Here is a 13,167-nt window from a genome sequence, read left to right on the forward strand (position 1 = left end):
GGCAGGGCATTTGTACCTGCTGTTCCCCTGCTGGGAACGTGCCCCCACCTGCTCCCGCTCCCCCGTTCACCTTCTGCTTCCTCAGAGGGCGTCTCCCGCCACCTGGGCCCTGGGGTCAGGCTGGTCCTTTCAGCCCCGCTCCCGATAGTCCCCTGGGTTTGTTACCTTCCCAGCACCTTTGGTCACCACCTGGGGTGTTTGGTGTGTTTATTCCTATCTCCCCACTGAACCGTAAACCCCGCGGCACTCTTGGATCTGAAGAACCTGGTTGGGCCGGACACGTGGTAGGTGTCTGTTACAGATTGAATTGTGTCCCCAAAAGATAGACGGAAGCCCTAACCCCTGGTGCTGGTGATTGTGACCTGATATGGAAACAGGATCTTCGCAGATGTGATTAAGATACAAAATAAGAGACTTTCCTGGTGGTCCAGTGGTTAAGACTTCACCTTCCAATGCAGGGGGTGTGGGTTGGATCCCTGGTCGGGGAGCTAAGATCTCACACGCCTTGGGGCCAAAAAAACCGAAAAACATAAAACAGAAGCAATATTGTAACAAATTCATTGAAGGACTTTAGAAATGATCCACATCAAAAAATCTTAAAAAAAAAAAGACAAAGTAAGATGAGGCGATACTGGAGGACAGTGAGTCCAGTATGACTGCTGTCCTTCTGGAAGAGGAGATACGGGGATAACACCCTAGTGAGACAGAGGAACAGAGGGAAGACAGCCAGGAGAAGACAGATGAAGGGATGGGACGATGCATCTACAGCCAAGGGATGCCAACGATGCTGGCTCCCCCAGTAGTCAGGAGAAGGGATTCTTCCCAACAGGTTTCGGAGAGAGCATGGCCCTAGCGATACCTTGATTGCAGACTTGAAGCCTCCGGAACAGGAGGACAATACATTTCTATTGTTTTAAGCCAGTTGATTTTTGGTACTTGGTGTTGGCAGCCCTAGGAAACTAATTCAAGTGCCCCTTAAAAATATTTGTTGAATGAATTAATACGACAGTAACAAAACTCTCAGAAGCATATCCTCCCCACTCAGCAAAAGAAAGGGGTGGGGCACTGGTTCTCTTCAGCACTGTCGGAAGGCATTACTATTAGTGATTCCATCCCTAAGTCACCTGCAGGGCCCCCCACATCTTCTGAGACCCCAGCCAAACCCAGGACCCCACCTCCTGCTCCCTTCCACCAGCAGTGGGGCCACACCTGGTAGGTGAGCAGCCCAAAGGCACCCAAAGGAGCCTGGATAAACGCCCCATGGGTCCCCCTGCCACACTTGGCAGTGGACACCCCCCAACCCCGCACATCCCCAGCTCTGCCCCCACCCCATGTCTCAGCAGATGACAATGTTGCGCACGTCCCATCTTTGGTGGGAGGCAATGGTTCAGGAAGCTTGGCAGATTCGGTTAAAGGATGTAAACGGCACCTAACAAAATCTCTGTCCCTAAGGAACGGGGAACACATATGTTGGGTTGAAAAAATAAAAAGCAGACGTGAAACTGACTCTCCAAACATTTTGAGATCATGGACCCCCTTGGCAATGGAATGAAGGGGGGCCCTCACCTGGGCCGACTGCACACCCACACAACACTTAGCACATATTTCTGGGAGGCCAGGACCCTTAAAGCCCACCCTTCTCAAAGCCCATGGGCCCCGTAGAAGGACCTCCAGGGTGTGTCCTGTGATCCTGGTGTCTTATTGACATAATGGTGGCCCTAGGACTTACTACATGTTTACCATGGCCCAGCCACGATTTTGAACCTCTTCGTGGGTTATTTCATTTAAACCCCTTGGTTATCATCTCCAACTTATGGAGGTGGGAAAGGCGCCATAGACAGGTTAAGAAACTTGCCCAGGATCACACCTGAGCCAGGATTTGCGCCTGGACAGTTTAACATGGAAGCCATCCACCCATTTCTTCTTCTTCATATGTGTGTGTGTATTAAAATATACATGACATAAAACATACTATCTTGCCTTTTTAAAGTATATAATTCAATGACATTAAGTACATTCACGTTATTGTGCAACTACCATCAATATCCTTTTCCAGGGAACTCCCTGGCAGTCCAGTGGTTAGGACTCAGTGCTTTCACCGCAATGGCCCAGGGTGCAATTCCTGGTCGGGGAACTAAGATCCTGCAAACTGAGCAATGTGGCCAAAAATAAAAACAAATAAATAAATAGATGGAATTACCTTTAAAAATATTCTTTTCCAGAACCTTTACATCATCCAAAACAGAAACTCTACACCCACTAAATAACAACTCCCCATGCCCCCCTCCCCCAGCCCCTGGTAACCGTATCCTGTTTTCCATCTCTACGAATTTGCCTATTCCTGGTGCCTTACATATGTGGACTCACGCAGGATTTGTCCCTCTGTGTCTGGTTTATAGCACTTAGCACAAACTCCACAAGGTTTGTCCACATTGTAGCAGGTGTCAGAATTTCAATCCTTTTCAAGGCTGGATACTATTCCGTGGTGTGTACAGACCATGCCTTGTTTCTCCATCATCAGCTAATGGATGGTTGGGTTGCTTCCACCCTTGGGCCATGTGAAGAATGCTGCTATGCACATGGGTGCACAAATATCTATGCGAGTTCCTGCTTTCAATTCTCTTGGGTATATACCCAGGTGTGGGACTGCTGGATCATATGGGAATTCTATGTTTAATTTTTTGAGGAACCAAAAGACATTTTTCCACAGCGGCCGCACCATTTTACATTCCTACGACACCACACGAGGGTTCCAATTTCTCCACATCCTCGCCAACAGGTGTTTTCTGTTTTTCTGGCAATAGTCACCCTACTGGGGCACCTCCATCTGTTTCTTGACCTCCAAGCTTCAGTTTCCTCATCCACGTACTGGGGACGGCGACCCTCAGGGCGCAGGGCTCAATGAAGAAACACACACAAGGGACTCAGAACGCCACGTGGTCCATAAGAACTGCTCAGCAATGACAGTTAACGTTACTGAAGGAGGAAGCCCCGCCCCCCGCCTCGGGTGGGGATCACAGAGCTACAAGAGTCCGTGCAAGCAGAATAAAACCACACACGCCCCTTCTCACCGGTGTTTCCTGTGAATCAGTGATGCAAGAGACTGGAAAGAGGGCGGGCCAAGTACGTACACTAAGAGGAAAGGCCACTGCTCTCTCTGATCCCCCCCCCCCACCACTGCCCTACACACAAACACACACACGCACATGCACAAAGCCTTCTTCCCTCCTGTGGTTTCTATTCTCATCCTGAGTTCTCTCCATCTCCAGTTACTGGGTGATCAATAGCGACAGGACGTTTATGGAAGAAGATAAGAAGGCAAGAAAGGGGGAGGGGATCAAGGGAGGAGAAAACCAGGTGGGTGCTGGCCGGCCCAGGGCCTCAGATGAGAAGCTGGACCCCAGAAGCATCTGGGGAAGCCAGTGGCTTCTCACACCCACCAAACTTTTAAATGGTATCTGTAGATCCTGTTCACTTAATTAATGGTGTACAGATCAGGTGCACAGGACCTTCATCTGATGTGCAGGACCTCTCTCCATCATCTCCCACCAACACCACCTGCTTCACTTGAATACCTCCAGGAATGGGGAACTCACTCTTCCTTTCCCATCCTTGGCTGGCTAAGGCCTAGCTGGCTTGTCACTTGTCTCTAAGAGAGTCCTGGACTTCCCTGGTGGCACAGTGGTTAAGAATCCGCCTGCCAATGCAGCGGACACGGGTGCGAGCCCTGGTCCAGGAAGATCCCACATGCCGCAGAGCAACCAAGCCCACGAGTCACAACTGCTGAAGTCTGCGTGCCTGGAACCCGTGCTCTGCAACAAGAGAAGCCACCACTCGTCGCATCTAGAGAAAGCCCGCACGCAGCAACAAAGACCCAACACGGCCAAAAAGAAATAAATACATAAATAAGTAAATAAATAAATAAATTTATTTTAAAAAAAGACTGTTTAGCCAGAGTTTGCCCACACTTTGGATCCCAGGGTGCCCGCCCTGCCAGGGGCCTCTGGAACACTATGGCTACAGGGCTATGATGTCACAGCTGTGAGAAGAGAGGACAGTCTCAGAGCAGAGGGGGCACTCTGACAGCTCACGAGCTGCCCTGGACTGCAGGCTGTTCTGTTTTACCTGCACAGGGTTTTCAAAGAACTCTGAGGTAGGTGCCAGGATTTCAAAAAGCAAGAGATTTCACAAATATATCTGCTACATGCCTTCTCGCACAACATCAGAAGATGTGGCAATAGCTGGTCTGCCTCTCACCCTGACCTCTGCGGCCGCCTAGCCAGAGGAATGGGACACTAGGGTAAACTCTTCAAACACATCACTTTGTTGAAGCTTCACCCTAAGCTGGTCAGGTCTCTATCATATCTCCATTTTGCAGATGGGAAAACTGAGGCTCAGACAGGTTAAGGTGAGGCAGCTAATCGGTGATGGAGGCAAGATTCATACCCTGGTTGGTCTAATGATGCCAACTTCACCCTGGGGCTTCCCGCCTCTTCAACTCCCATGAGGAGCTTTGTGACGATAAAGCCTTCTGGACCTCGCCCCAAACTTATGGGCTCCAGAGCTCTTAGCAGTGGGGTTGGGTATGCCTGTCATCTTAAGATGCCCTCCTCTGTGAAGCTGGTCGGATGCCCTTGACCACTGTGTTGGGGATGGAGGCAGTGGCCTTGTCCCTGCTTCAAGCACCATCTCATTCCTCCTCAAATCTGGTGCTGCCCCAGACTCGCCCAGTTAAATCCAGCCGCTCTCCCAGTCCACACCTGAGTTTCCCCGTGTGTGGAAGGAGGAAATCGCTCCTGCCCCTCCCAGCCTTCCACGAATGGGAGCAACTTAACCGGAGGGACCCCTCTCTTCTCTTTATCTCAGAGGCAGAGTAGGCAGGACTGGGAAGGCTGTTTTGCCTGGTCCTAAAGGGAGGGGAGACTGGTGGCGGGCAGGGGCCTCCAGAGGCTATTTTGCTTCCCCAACCCCTGCCCTGTGGGGCTGCGATTTGCTCTCCCCTATCCTCTAACCCCCTGATTTGTACCAGTTCCTCATCCCCAGGGCCCTGGGCTTCTCCATCTGCTCCGTCCCCCTCCCCCAGGGCCAGGGGCCTCTGTAGGCCCACTCCTGCCTCCCCCTCCCACCTGGGTCCCCGTTGAAGTTGGAAATAGCTGACATTAGGGCTGGGAGCAACCACAGTATCAAAGAACTTTGGGTTCCATAGAGAGATGGACTTGAGCTTGGGTATACTTGGGTTGGGTCTTGGCTGTCTGGTGTTCAGTTTAGCTGTGTGATCTACTTATGTCCCCTGACCTTGGCCTCCTTATCTCAAAACATGAAGTAGAGGGGAATGCCATCCCTGTGGGGAATGCTCTATGGGATGGAGATCAGGTCCGGCTTGCTCAATGCTCTGGCTTGTGGGGTCTTAGGGATTCAATAACCATGGGGGAGTCAGTTGATTAAGAAGATGCATGTGAGCCCTTAGTTCACTGCTCAACAGCAAAGGAGCCCATAGCAAATACTCAATAAATATCAGCTACTATTGTTAGCAGGCCACAGGAGGAGGCGTCATGTAACTCTGGGTCTTGAAATTCCGAGCAAATGCCAGAACAGGTTCAGTCTGAAATCCCAGCACCCGAGAGCCCCCAGGTCCCCAAGTGCCTACTCAGGAACACCAAGGGCATCATCTGGGCAGGCCCATGGCCACCTTTGCTACCCCATCCTGCCTCTCTGGCCTCTCTGGCTCCCTGGCACAGCCGGACTTTCCCACCTGGAATTTAAAAAGGAAAAGCAGAGGAAGTCACAGCCCTTTGTTGAACCACCTAACCAGACCTAATTAATCGATAAGCCAAGCTGCCGCTTTCCTGCCAGCCAGCTGCCTGAAGAGTACTTACTTCATCCGGGAATTGATTGCGTACTTTCGCCACCACTAAGGCTAATTCCCGCTGCCCACAGAGGCTGGGTGCCAACGGGAGCTGGGAGCTGCTGGGTAGGGACTGCCTTGCCACCTTGCCAGGGAGGCACAGGCTCCAGGCAGCCCCAGTCCTCATGTTACAGGTGGGACACTCAGGCTCTGAGAGGGGTGCAGAGGGGCGGGGCTGGAACCCAGCTCACCTGGCCCCCAGGTCACATGGCACCAGCACAGCCCTCTTGATTTGGATGGGACTGAGAAGCCGAGACTCTTTCCTGCCCCCTCCGTCCCTCTGTCTCTTCCCAAATAAGATTTGCTCCACTTCTGCATCTCAGAGTCCCTCCTAAAAGAAAAATGACCTTCACCCTGGGCTGAGGGGTAAGGGGCACAACAGGTCCTGGCTGTCACCATCCAGCCCAGACCCTGCAGCAGGCCCAGACCTCAGGACCCTGCACGGGCCACCTAATGAAGTGGAAGGCGGGCCCTTGACCAGACCTCTGAAGATGAGGGGCCCCCTGAAACAGCCCCAGGAGGTCAGAAGAGGGGCCACAGCCCCCTAGAAGGGGTGGGGATCTGGTTCCCACCTCCAAACTGCTAGATTGTTGAGTCAGCAAATGGGGGGGTCTTAAACAAATCAGACCACTGCATCCCCAGGGCCAGCAGAGGTCACCGCGACGACCAACAGCCCAAAGCCTGGACACAGATCCGAGGGACAGGAGCACAACCTTGATCCTTGACCCCTGCTACAACAATAGCTGCCATATATCAGGTGGTTTCCAGAACATTCTTTGTTTAAAATAGCCTGCCCCAAGTGAGGGAGGGTTAGGAATCACGCCTGTAGAACCACAGGCCCCTGCATGTGCACCTGCCTCACTGCCACCTGCCGGCCTTGAACTTGACCCCACCTCATGAATCGCTTGCCTTTGCCTTGGACCACCTGGAATCCACACACAGAGTCAAAGTAAAATAAAATGCAAACAGAAGCTGAAAACCAAAGCTCCACACCGCCCCTGCCCACCCCCACTCCGCAGGCGCGATCACAGTGAGAGGTTAGTACACAAGCTTCCGGCATTTTCTCCGTATCCACGATGCTCCAGTGCCTGAACGGACCTCTTTCCAATGTCAATCTCAACATAGAAATTAGGCGTGTAGGCATATTATAGATTTTACAAAATGGGATTATACGCTACACAGCATGCAGCAAACTGGTTTTTGCACTCATCGGTAATTATACACTCGGGCAGTCTACAGAGCCTGCTGTGGAAAGATGCCCAGGGTGTGTTGCCCCTGCTGGGTTCTGGTGCAGCCCCTGCCCCAGCTGGCCTAAGCCATGCTCCTGGCCCTAATTATGCCCCACACCTTTGGGTCTCAACTCCGTCCTTTCTCAGCCTGCCCCAGCTCTCTGAAGCCATTATTTTGACCACTGTTTATTTTAGTCAATAAACATTTTTTTTAGTGTGTGTTATGTGCTAAACACATTAAACTACTATGTAACAAAGGCAGGCACGTAGTATCGATAGTTCTAACTCATTTAACGCACCACAATCCAGTGAGAGAAGGACGCGGGTCACTCTCCCTGTTCTACGGATGGGGAAAGTGAGGCACTGAGAGGTCCTCGTCCGGAGGCCCACAGCCGGTCGATGGCAGAGCTGGGAATTCAACCCAGGCCATCTAGCTCCAGGATGCCTACTCCCACCTGTCACCCCAGCGGTTCTGAAACGTGAGTGTGCGGCAGAATTCTCCGGAGAGCTTGTTAAAACACAGATTGCGGGGCCCCACCCCGGGCGTAAGCGGTACAGCAGGTCTGGCACGGGGCCCGAGAATTTGCATTTCTAGCAAGTTTCCAAGTGACACTGATGTTGCTGGTCCAGGAGCCACACTTAGAGAGCCCTTGCGTTATGTGCTGCTGCCCTAATGCCTGACCCCTTGGTTACCAGCGATGGGGCCCCCAAGCCTCAATCCGGAGGGCAGACCAGGCTGTTATATCCATGGCTTGGGATAAAGGTCTCGCCCCTACTGACCAGCACGTCCTCTGTCGAGTGAACAAGTGATCTGAAACAGCATGCAACCATTTTATCATCTGCAATCTAAACAGTTCCTGGGAAACGAAGGCTGATTTTTTACCTCCTATGATGGTCTTTTGCCCCCCGCCAACGTGTCCTCAAAACATCTCCTTCTCCAAATCTGTGGGTGAAGGAATAACTCGGCAGGTTTGGCTGTCCAAACGCTACGTATTCCAAAGAAAATCTGGCCCTGGACCAACTCCTGGGAGGAGCTTCTGAGCCTTGGAATGTCCTGACCAATAAGAGTGTCTTTGTTTACCTGGGGCCTCGGGCCACGCCAGACACTTTACGCCCATGACATGATTTATGACGGTGGCCTCGAGCCACACAGTATCAGCATGATCGGTGGGTCGAGGAATTGGGGGCCAAGGTCCACCACACGGGCAGTCAGCCATGCCTATGTGACCCATTCCCACTAAAGCCCTGGACACCCAGGCTCGGGCAAGCTCCCTGGCTGGCACTACTCCACACGCCTTGTCACACATTGTTGCTGCCCTGGGAGAGGATGATGCGGGAAGCCCGCACAGCTGTCTCCCAGAGCCTGCCCTCTGCACCTTTCTCTGTTGCCGATTTTAATCTGTACCCTTTCATTGTAACAACAGCAGTTGTGAGTATAACAGCTTTGCTAGGCTCTGGGAGTCCTTCTAGCAAATCCTGGAGCTTGAGGATGACTTCAGGGACCCCCCCCAGACACAGCGCCCATTCACTGAGTCAATAGACAGTTACACTGTACCTCCTGGGCACCAGGCTTTCGCCCAAGCCCCAACCACACTGCCCAGGTCTTCTGAGCTCCACCCATTCTCTCCAGACCTCCCAACCCTGTGGCCAGAGGCAGCCTGGGCCCTATGGAGGACATTTATCATCCATTATTCACACCCCTCCATGGAAAAACACAGGCAGCCCCTCTGATGTAACACCAGGTAACATTCCAGGTACCAGGTAATGTCCCAGGCATTAGGTAACGTGCCAAGAAACAGGTAACATCCTAGGTATCAGGTCACATTCCAGGTATCTGGTAATATCCCAGGAAACAGGTAACATCCTGGGAATAAGGAAATGTCCCAGGAACCTAGTAAAATCCTGGGTACCAGGTAACATCCCAGGTATCAGACAACACTCTAGAAATCAGGTAACATCCCAGGTATCAGGTCACATTCCAGGTATCTGGCAACATTCCAGGAAGCAGGTAACATCCTGGGTACCAGGTAACATCCCAGGTATCAGACAACACCCTAGAAATCAGGTAACATCCCAGGTATCAGGTCACATTCCAGGTATCTGGTAATATTCCAGGAAGCAGGTAACATCCTGGGTACCAGGTTGTTTCCTGGCCTTACCTGCCCATGACCTCGATGTTGGAGATGGCATAGAAGTACTTGTAGAGGTTCTCCCGCTGCACGTAGGTGCCTCCCAGCGCTGGGCGCAGCAGCCGCATGCGCAGGTCGGTGAGGGTGAAGAACTCCTTGAGGCCCTTGGCACTCTCCAGCCGCGTGTACAGGTTGTCCATGTTGCGCAGGTCGGGGCCCGCGAAGATGGCGAAGCGGTCCCGCACCTCGAAGCGCACGTGCTTCTCCTTCTTGGAGCCAGCCCAGCGCGAGTACTCCTCCGTGCACAGCACCCGGTGGGCACCTGACGCCGACAGGTCACGGGCCCTGCGGGCAGGCATGCCAAAGGCCTCCATGCAGTCCTCTGCATAGAACTGGTAGGGCTGCCACGTGCGCCCGTTGTCCAGCGACTTCTCCAGGACCATGACAGTGGGCCGGCCGTACTCGAAGGTCACCACCACGTCATCCGTCAGCTCCACGCTCTTGTTCCACGAGAGGGTGATGTTGGCCTCCAGCGGGCTGGGGTAGCGGCTCCACGTGACACTCTGCCAGTAGGTGGCCAGGCCCTCGTCCTCCCTGTCGAACATGAGTCGGGGCGGGTGGGCCAGGTCTGGGTTGGACGCGTCACACTCGTTGCTGCACAGGTAGGGGTTCTCCTGCAGGGGAAGAAGACCAGGGTGGGTACTGGCTGCTCTGGGGGGGGCCTGGGAGCCTCGGTCCCACCCGGGCCCCACCACGTGCCCAGGTGTCTCCCCAGAGATCCCAGAGCCTGTGCTCTGATGTCCGGGTACCAGGAACCTCTCTTTTCCGAAGCCCATAAAGACACACAGCTCTATGGCCTCCCAGGAAAATACACCTGTTCCTGCTCTAAGCAACAGCATTCAAGAGGAGCTGGCGCGCGTCACCGCTCCAAGGCCATCCATGGCTCCCCATTGCCTGGAGGAAAAGCCCTACCCCTTTCTTACATTGACCTGGACCTCCTCCCACCAAACCTGGAGCCACCGTTCCTGGCCTCACAGATGAGCACGTGTGTCCTCCAAGCCTCGCGTGTCTGTGCCTCTGAGCCTTTGCAGATGGCATTCCCTCTCCTCGACAGGCCCTTCCACACTCTCTGCCTCCAAATTCCTACTCACACTCTTGGCTCTTTAAGCGTCTCCTGCATGGAGATGCCTTCCCGACCCTTCAGACAATACAACTGTAGCAACAGGAGGGGTGGTGGGAGAAGTCAAAGTCATGGCCACCTGGTGCCAGGCACACTATCGCGTTTCTCTCCTGTTTAGTTACTATCTTACCGCCAGTCCTCACAGTGTGGGAGTATTAGCTCTGTGCTCGGGGTGAAGCTCGGGAAGGTGGTGGCCCTTGCCCGAGCCCTGCTAGGAAGAGCTGGAGGCCACACCCTGGCCTGCCTGTCACAGGCATGACGGTCACGGCTGTCTCTGTCCCCACAGCACGCGCGTCTGTCTCACGCACAGCCCGGGCGCGGTGAGTGTTTACGGGTTCCTCTCGAGGGGGTGCATCTTGGGGAAAGTCCTTTCCAGGTCCTTGGCACAGGCCCAGCGGGGGACACTGGCTGGGGAAGGCAGGGCACGGCCCCCACGTGCTTCCTCTCCCCCCCTCCCCCCACCCCCCAAAAGCTGGCAGTTCACTCCTGGGCCCAGCGGGCTCCTCCACAGTTCAAATCCATCCCCCGGGTCTGGTCCGCTGCGTGAACTCACCCGGAAGCCTGAGAATGTCACCAACACGCTGGTTGCCCGGGGTTGGAGGGATGAATGGGGGGAGCCCAGGGGATTTTTAGGGCAGTGAAGCCATCTTGTATGACACTGTCACGGTGGAGAAGTGACACGATACATTTGTCAAAACCCGCAGAATGTACACCACCAAGAGTGAACCCTCCTGTCCGCGTGGACTTGTGTTAATAAGTATACATCCGTGTTAACAAAGGCACCACGCTAACGCCGGCTGTTAATAACGGGGGAACTGTGTGGGGAAACGGGTCTCAGGAGCTCTCTGGACTGTCTGCTCCATGTGTGTAAACCTGAGACGGCTCTAAAATATAAAGTCTGTTAATTAAAAGGAAAAACTGTCACTAAGAACCGCACGCGCCCCAGACCAATTGGAGCTCCTTTTGATGAATATTTCAGGTTCCTGGTTTGCTCAGAAACAAAGCAGCTTGGATCTGAGTTAAAGCTCCCATCCTAAAATGAGGCATGTGGCTCCCAGGGGAGTGGGCGCCTTGTCACCTGAGGGGCTCAGCCGGCATCCCTGCAGCGACCTCAGCCCATCACCTTTGAAGCCCGTTAGTGGACGGCCAGTTCCTGGGCCACCCAGGGATCCTCGGGGGGCAGGCTGGCTCTGGGATTTACTGAGACAGGTTCCACCAAAATAGCTCTGTCCTGGGTCCCCCATGGAGCCACTGTCCCTGCCACCTGGCCAGCCCTGCTGATTCCCAGGACCTGGAAAACTTGAGGTGGAAGGGGTGCGGCATCGAGGCCACCCCCTCGCTGAGCACACGGGGACCCCGAAGCCCAAGGGGGGCAGGACTGGCCTAGGCCTCCTTGAGGGTGGGAGGGGTTTGAGCATGGCCCCGCTTCCGTCCTGGACAACCTCAGGGGTGTCCTGAAACTCTGGGGACCTCACACAAAACACAGCAGGGAGAGGGGCTTGGCTCGGCCCTTGGGGGTCCGAGATTCCTCGTGCTCCAGTTGGGTGATCTTGCGATGTCGCCCTGAATGGGGAGGGGCTCAGAGGCCCCATGGGGATGGCTCAATGGCCTGCAGAGGCCAGGCCTGGTGATGAGAGGGGAGCAGGCTGCGGGGCTGGAGGAGACAGGCCAGGCTGTGGCACACAGCCCCCTCCCAGGCCCTCAGCCGTCCCAGAGCTCACACCTGGACATCAGGGACCAGAGGACACAGTTTGCACGCATGTGTGCATCCTCCCCGCCCCGACCCAGCAGTCACCCTCTTTTCACAGCTTCCCCTTCTTCTACTGCACCTGGCACCTTATCACAGACTACATTGTGTCCGCCCCCCAATTCATAGACTGACGTCTTAACCCCCAGTACCTGTGAATGTGACTGTATTTGGAAATAGGGCTTTTAAAGGTGATGACATTAAAATGAGGTCGTTAGGGTGGTGTCTGACCGGCGTCCTAACAAGAAGGGAAAATTGGACATGCAGAGAGACACCTGGGGCAGGTGCACACAGAGAAGTGAGCACGTGAAGACGCAGCAAGAGGGGGCCATCGGCGAGTCATGGAGAGAAGCCTCGGAAGAAACCAACCTGCGTTGGGCTTCAAGGATCAAACCTTGACCTTGGACTTCCAGCCTCTACAACCTGAGAAAATAAATTTCTGTGGTGTAAGCCGCTCAGGCCCTAGTAAACTAATACATGCCTCACCCCAGGTGAGCAGAGGGTGAGTCAGGGTGGGAGGAACTGCCAGACCCTTTCTTTGGGGCCCTCCTGCACCAGCCCGCTTCTCAGGACGCTGGCACCAGGGGGCATCACGCTACTCTGCCCACTTGGCACCTCCCAGCACTGAAGCTGGGCCTCTTCCCCGGCGGCCTCATCCCCTCTCACCTCTGAGCCTGTGCCCCTGCAGCCACTTTCCTTCCTCCAGGTTTTTAGAACCCTCCCCCACATACTTCCTCCAGGAAGCCCTCCTGGCCTGATTCACTTGAACTCCGTTCCTATCACTCAGCACAGGGCGGTCAGTGTGCTTACCGGGGACAGTGCGGCGACGCCTCCGTACAGGGCCTGGACCTCAATAACCACTCCCTACGTTATAGTTATTCCCGTCTTCCTATTAGTTAGTTGTTAACAGAGTGATAATTAGGTTAATAGCAGTATGTCACAGGGAATGGTGATATGATTGCCCTCAGCCCCCAGCT

At 54.1% G+C, this 13,167-nt stretch overlaps 1 protein-coding gene across 1 annotated transcript in view; it reads right to left on the bottom strand.

Moving 5' to 3' along the window:
- NTNG2 (netrin G2) overlaps positions 1–13,167 on the bottom strand; it is a 68,421-nt gene that overhangs the window by 31,823 nt on the left and 23,431 nt on the right. The window contains exon 3 of the mRNA XM_057722736.1: positions 9,294–9,937. Within this exon, the coding sequence (XP_057578719.1) occupies positions 9,294–9,937 (644 nt within the window). The remainder of the gene's footprint in view (positions 1–9,293; positions 9,938–13,167) is intronic.

This window comes from Hippopotamus amphibius, chromosome 2 (assembly GCF_030028045.1).
Source record: "Hippopotamus amphibius kiboko isolate mHipAmp2 chromosome 2, mHipAmp2.hap2, whole genome shotgun sequence".
Taxonomy (NCBI): domain Eukaryota; kingdom Metazoa; phylum Chordata; class Mammalia; order Artiodactyla; family Hippopotamidae; genus Hippopotamus; species Hippopotamus amphibius.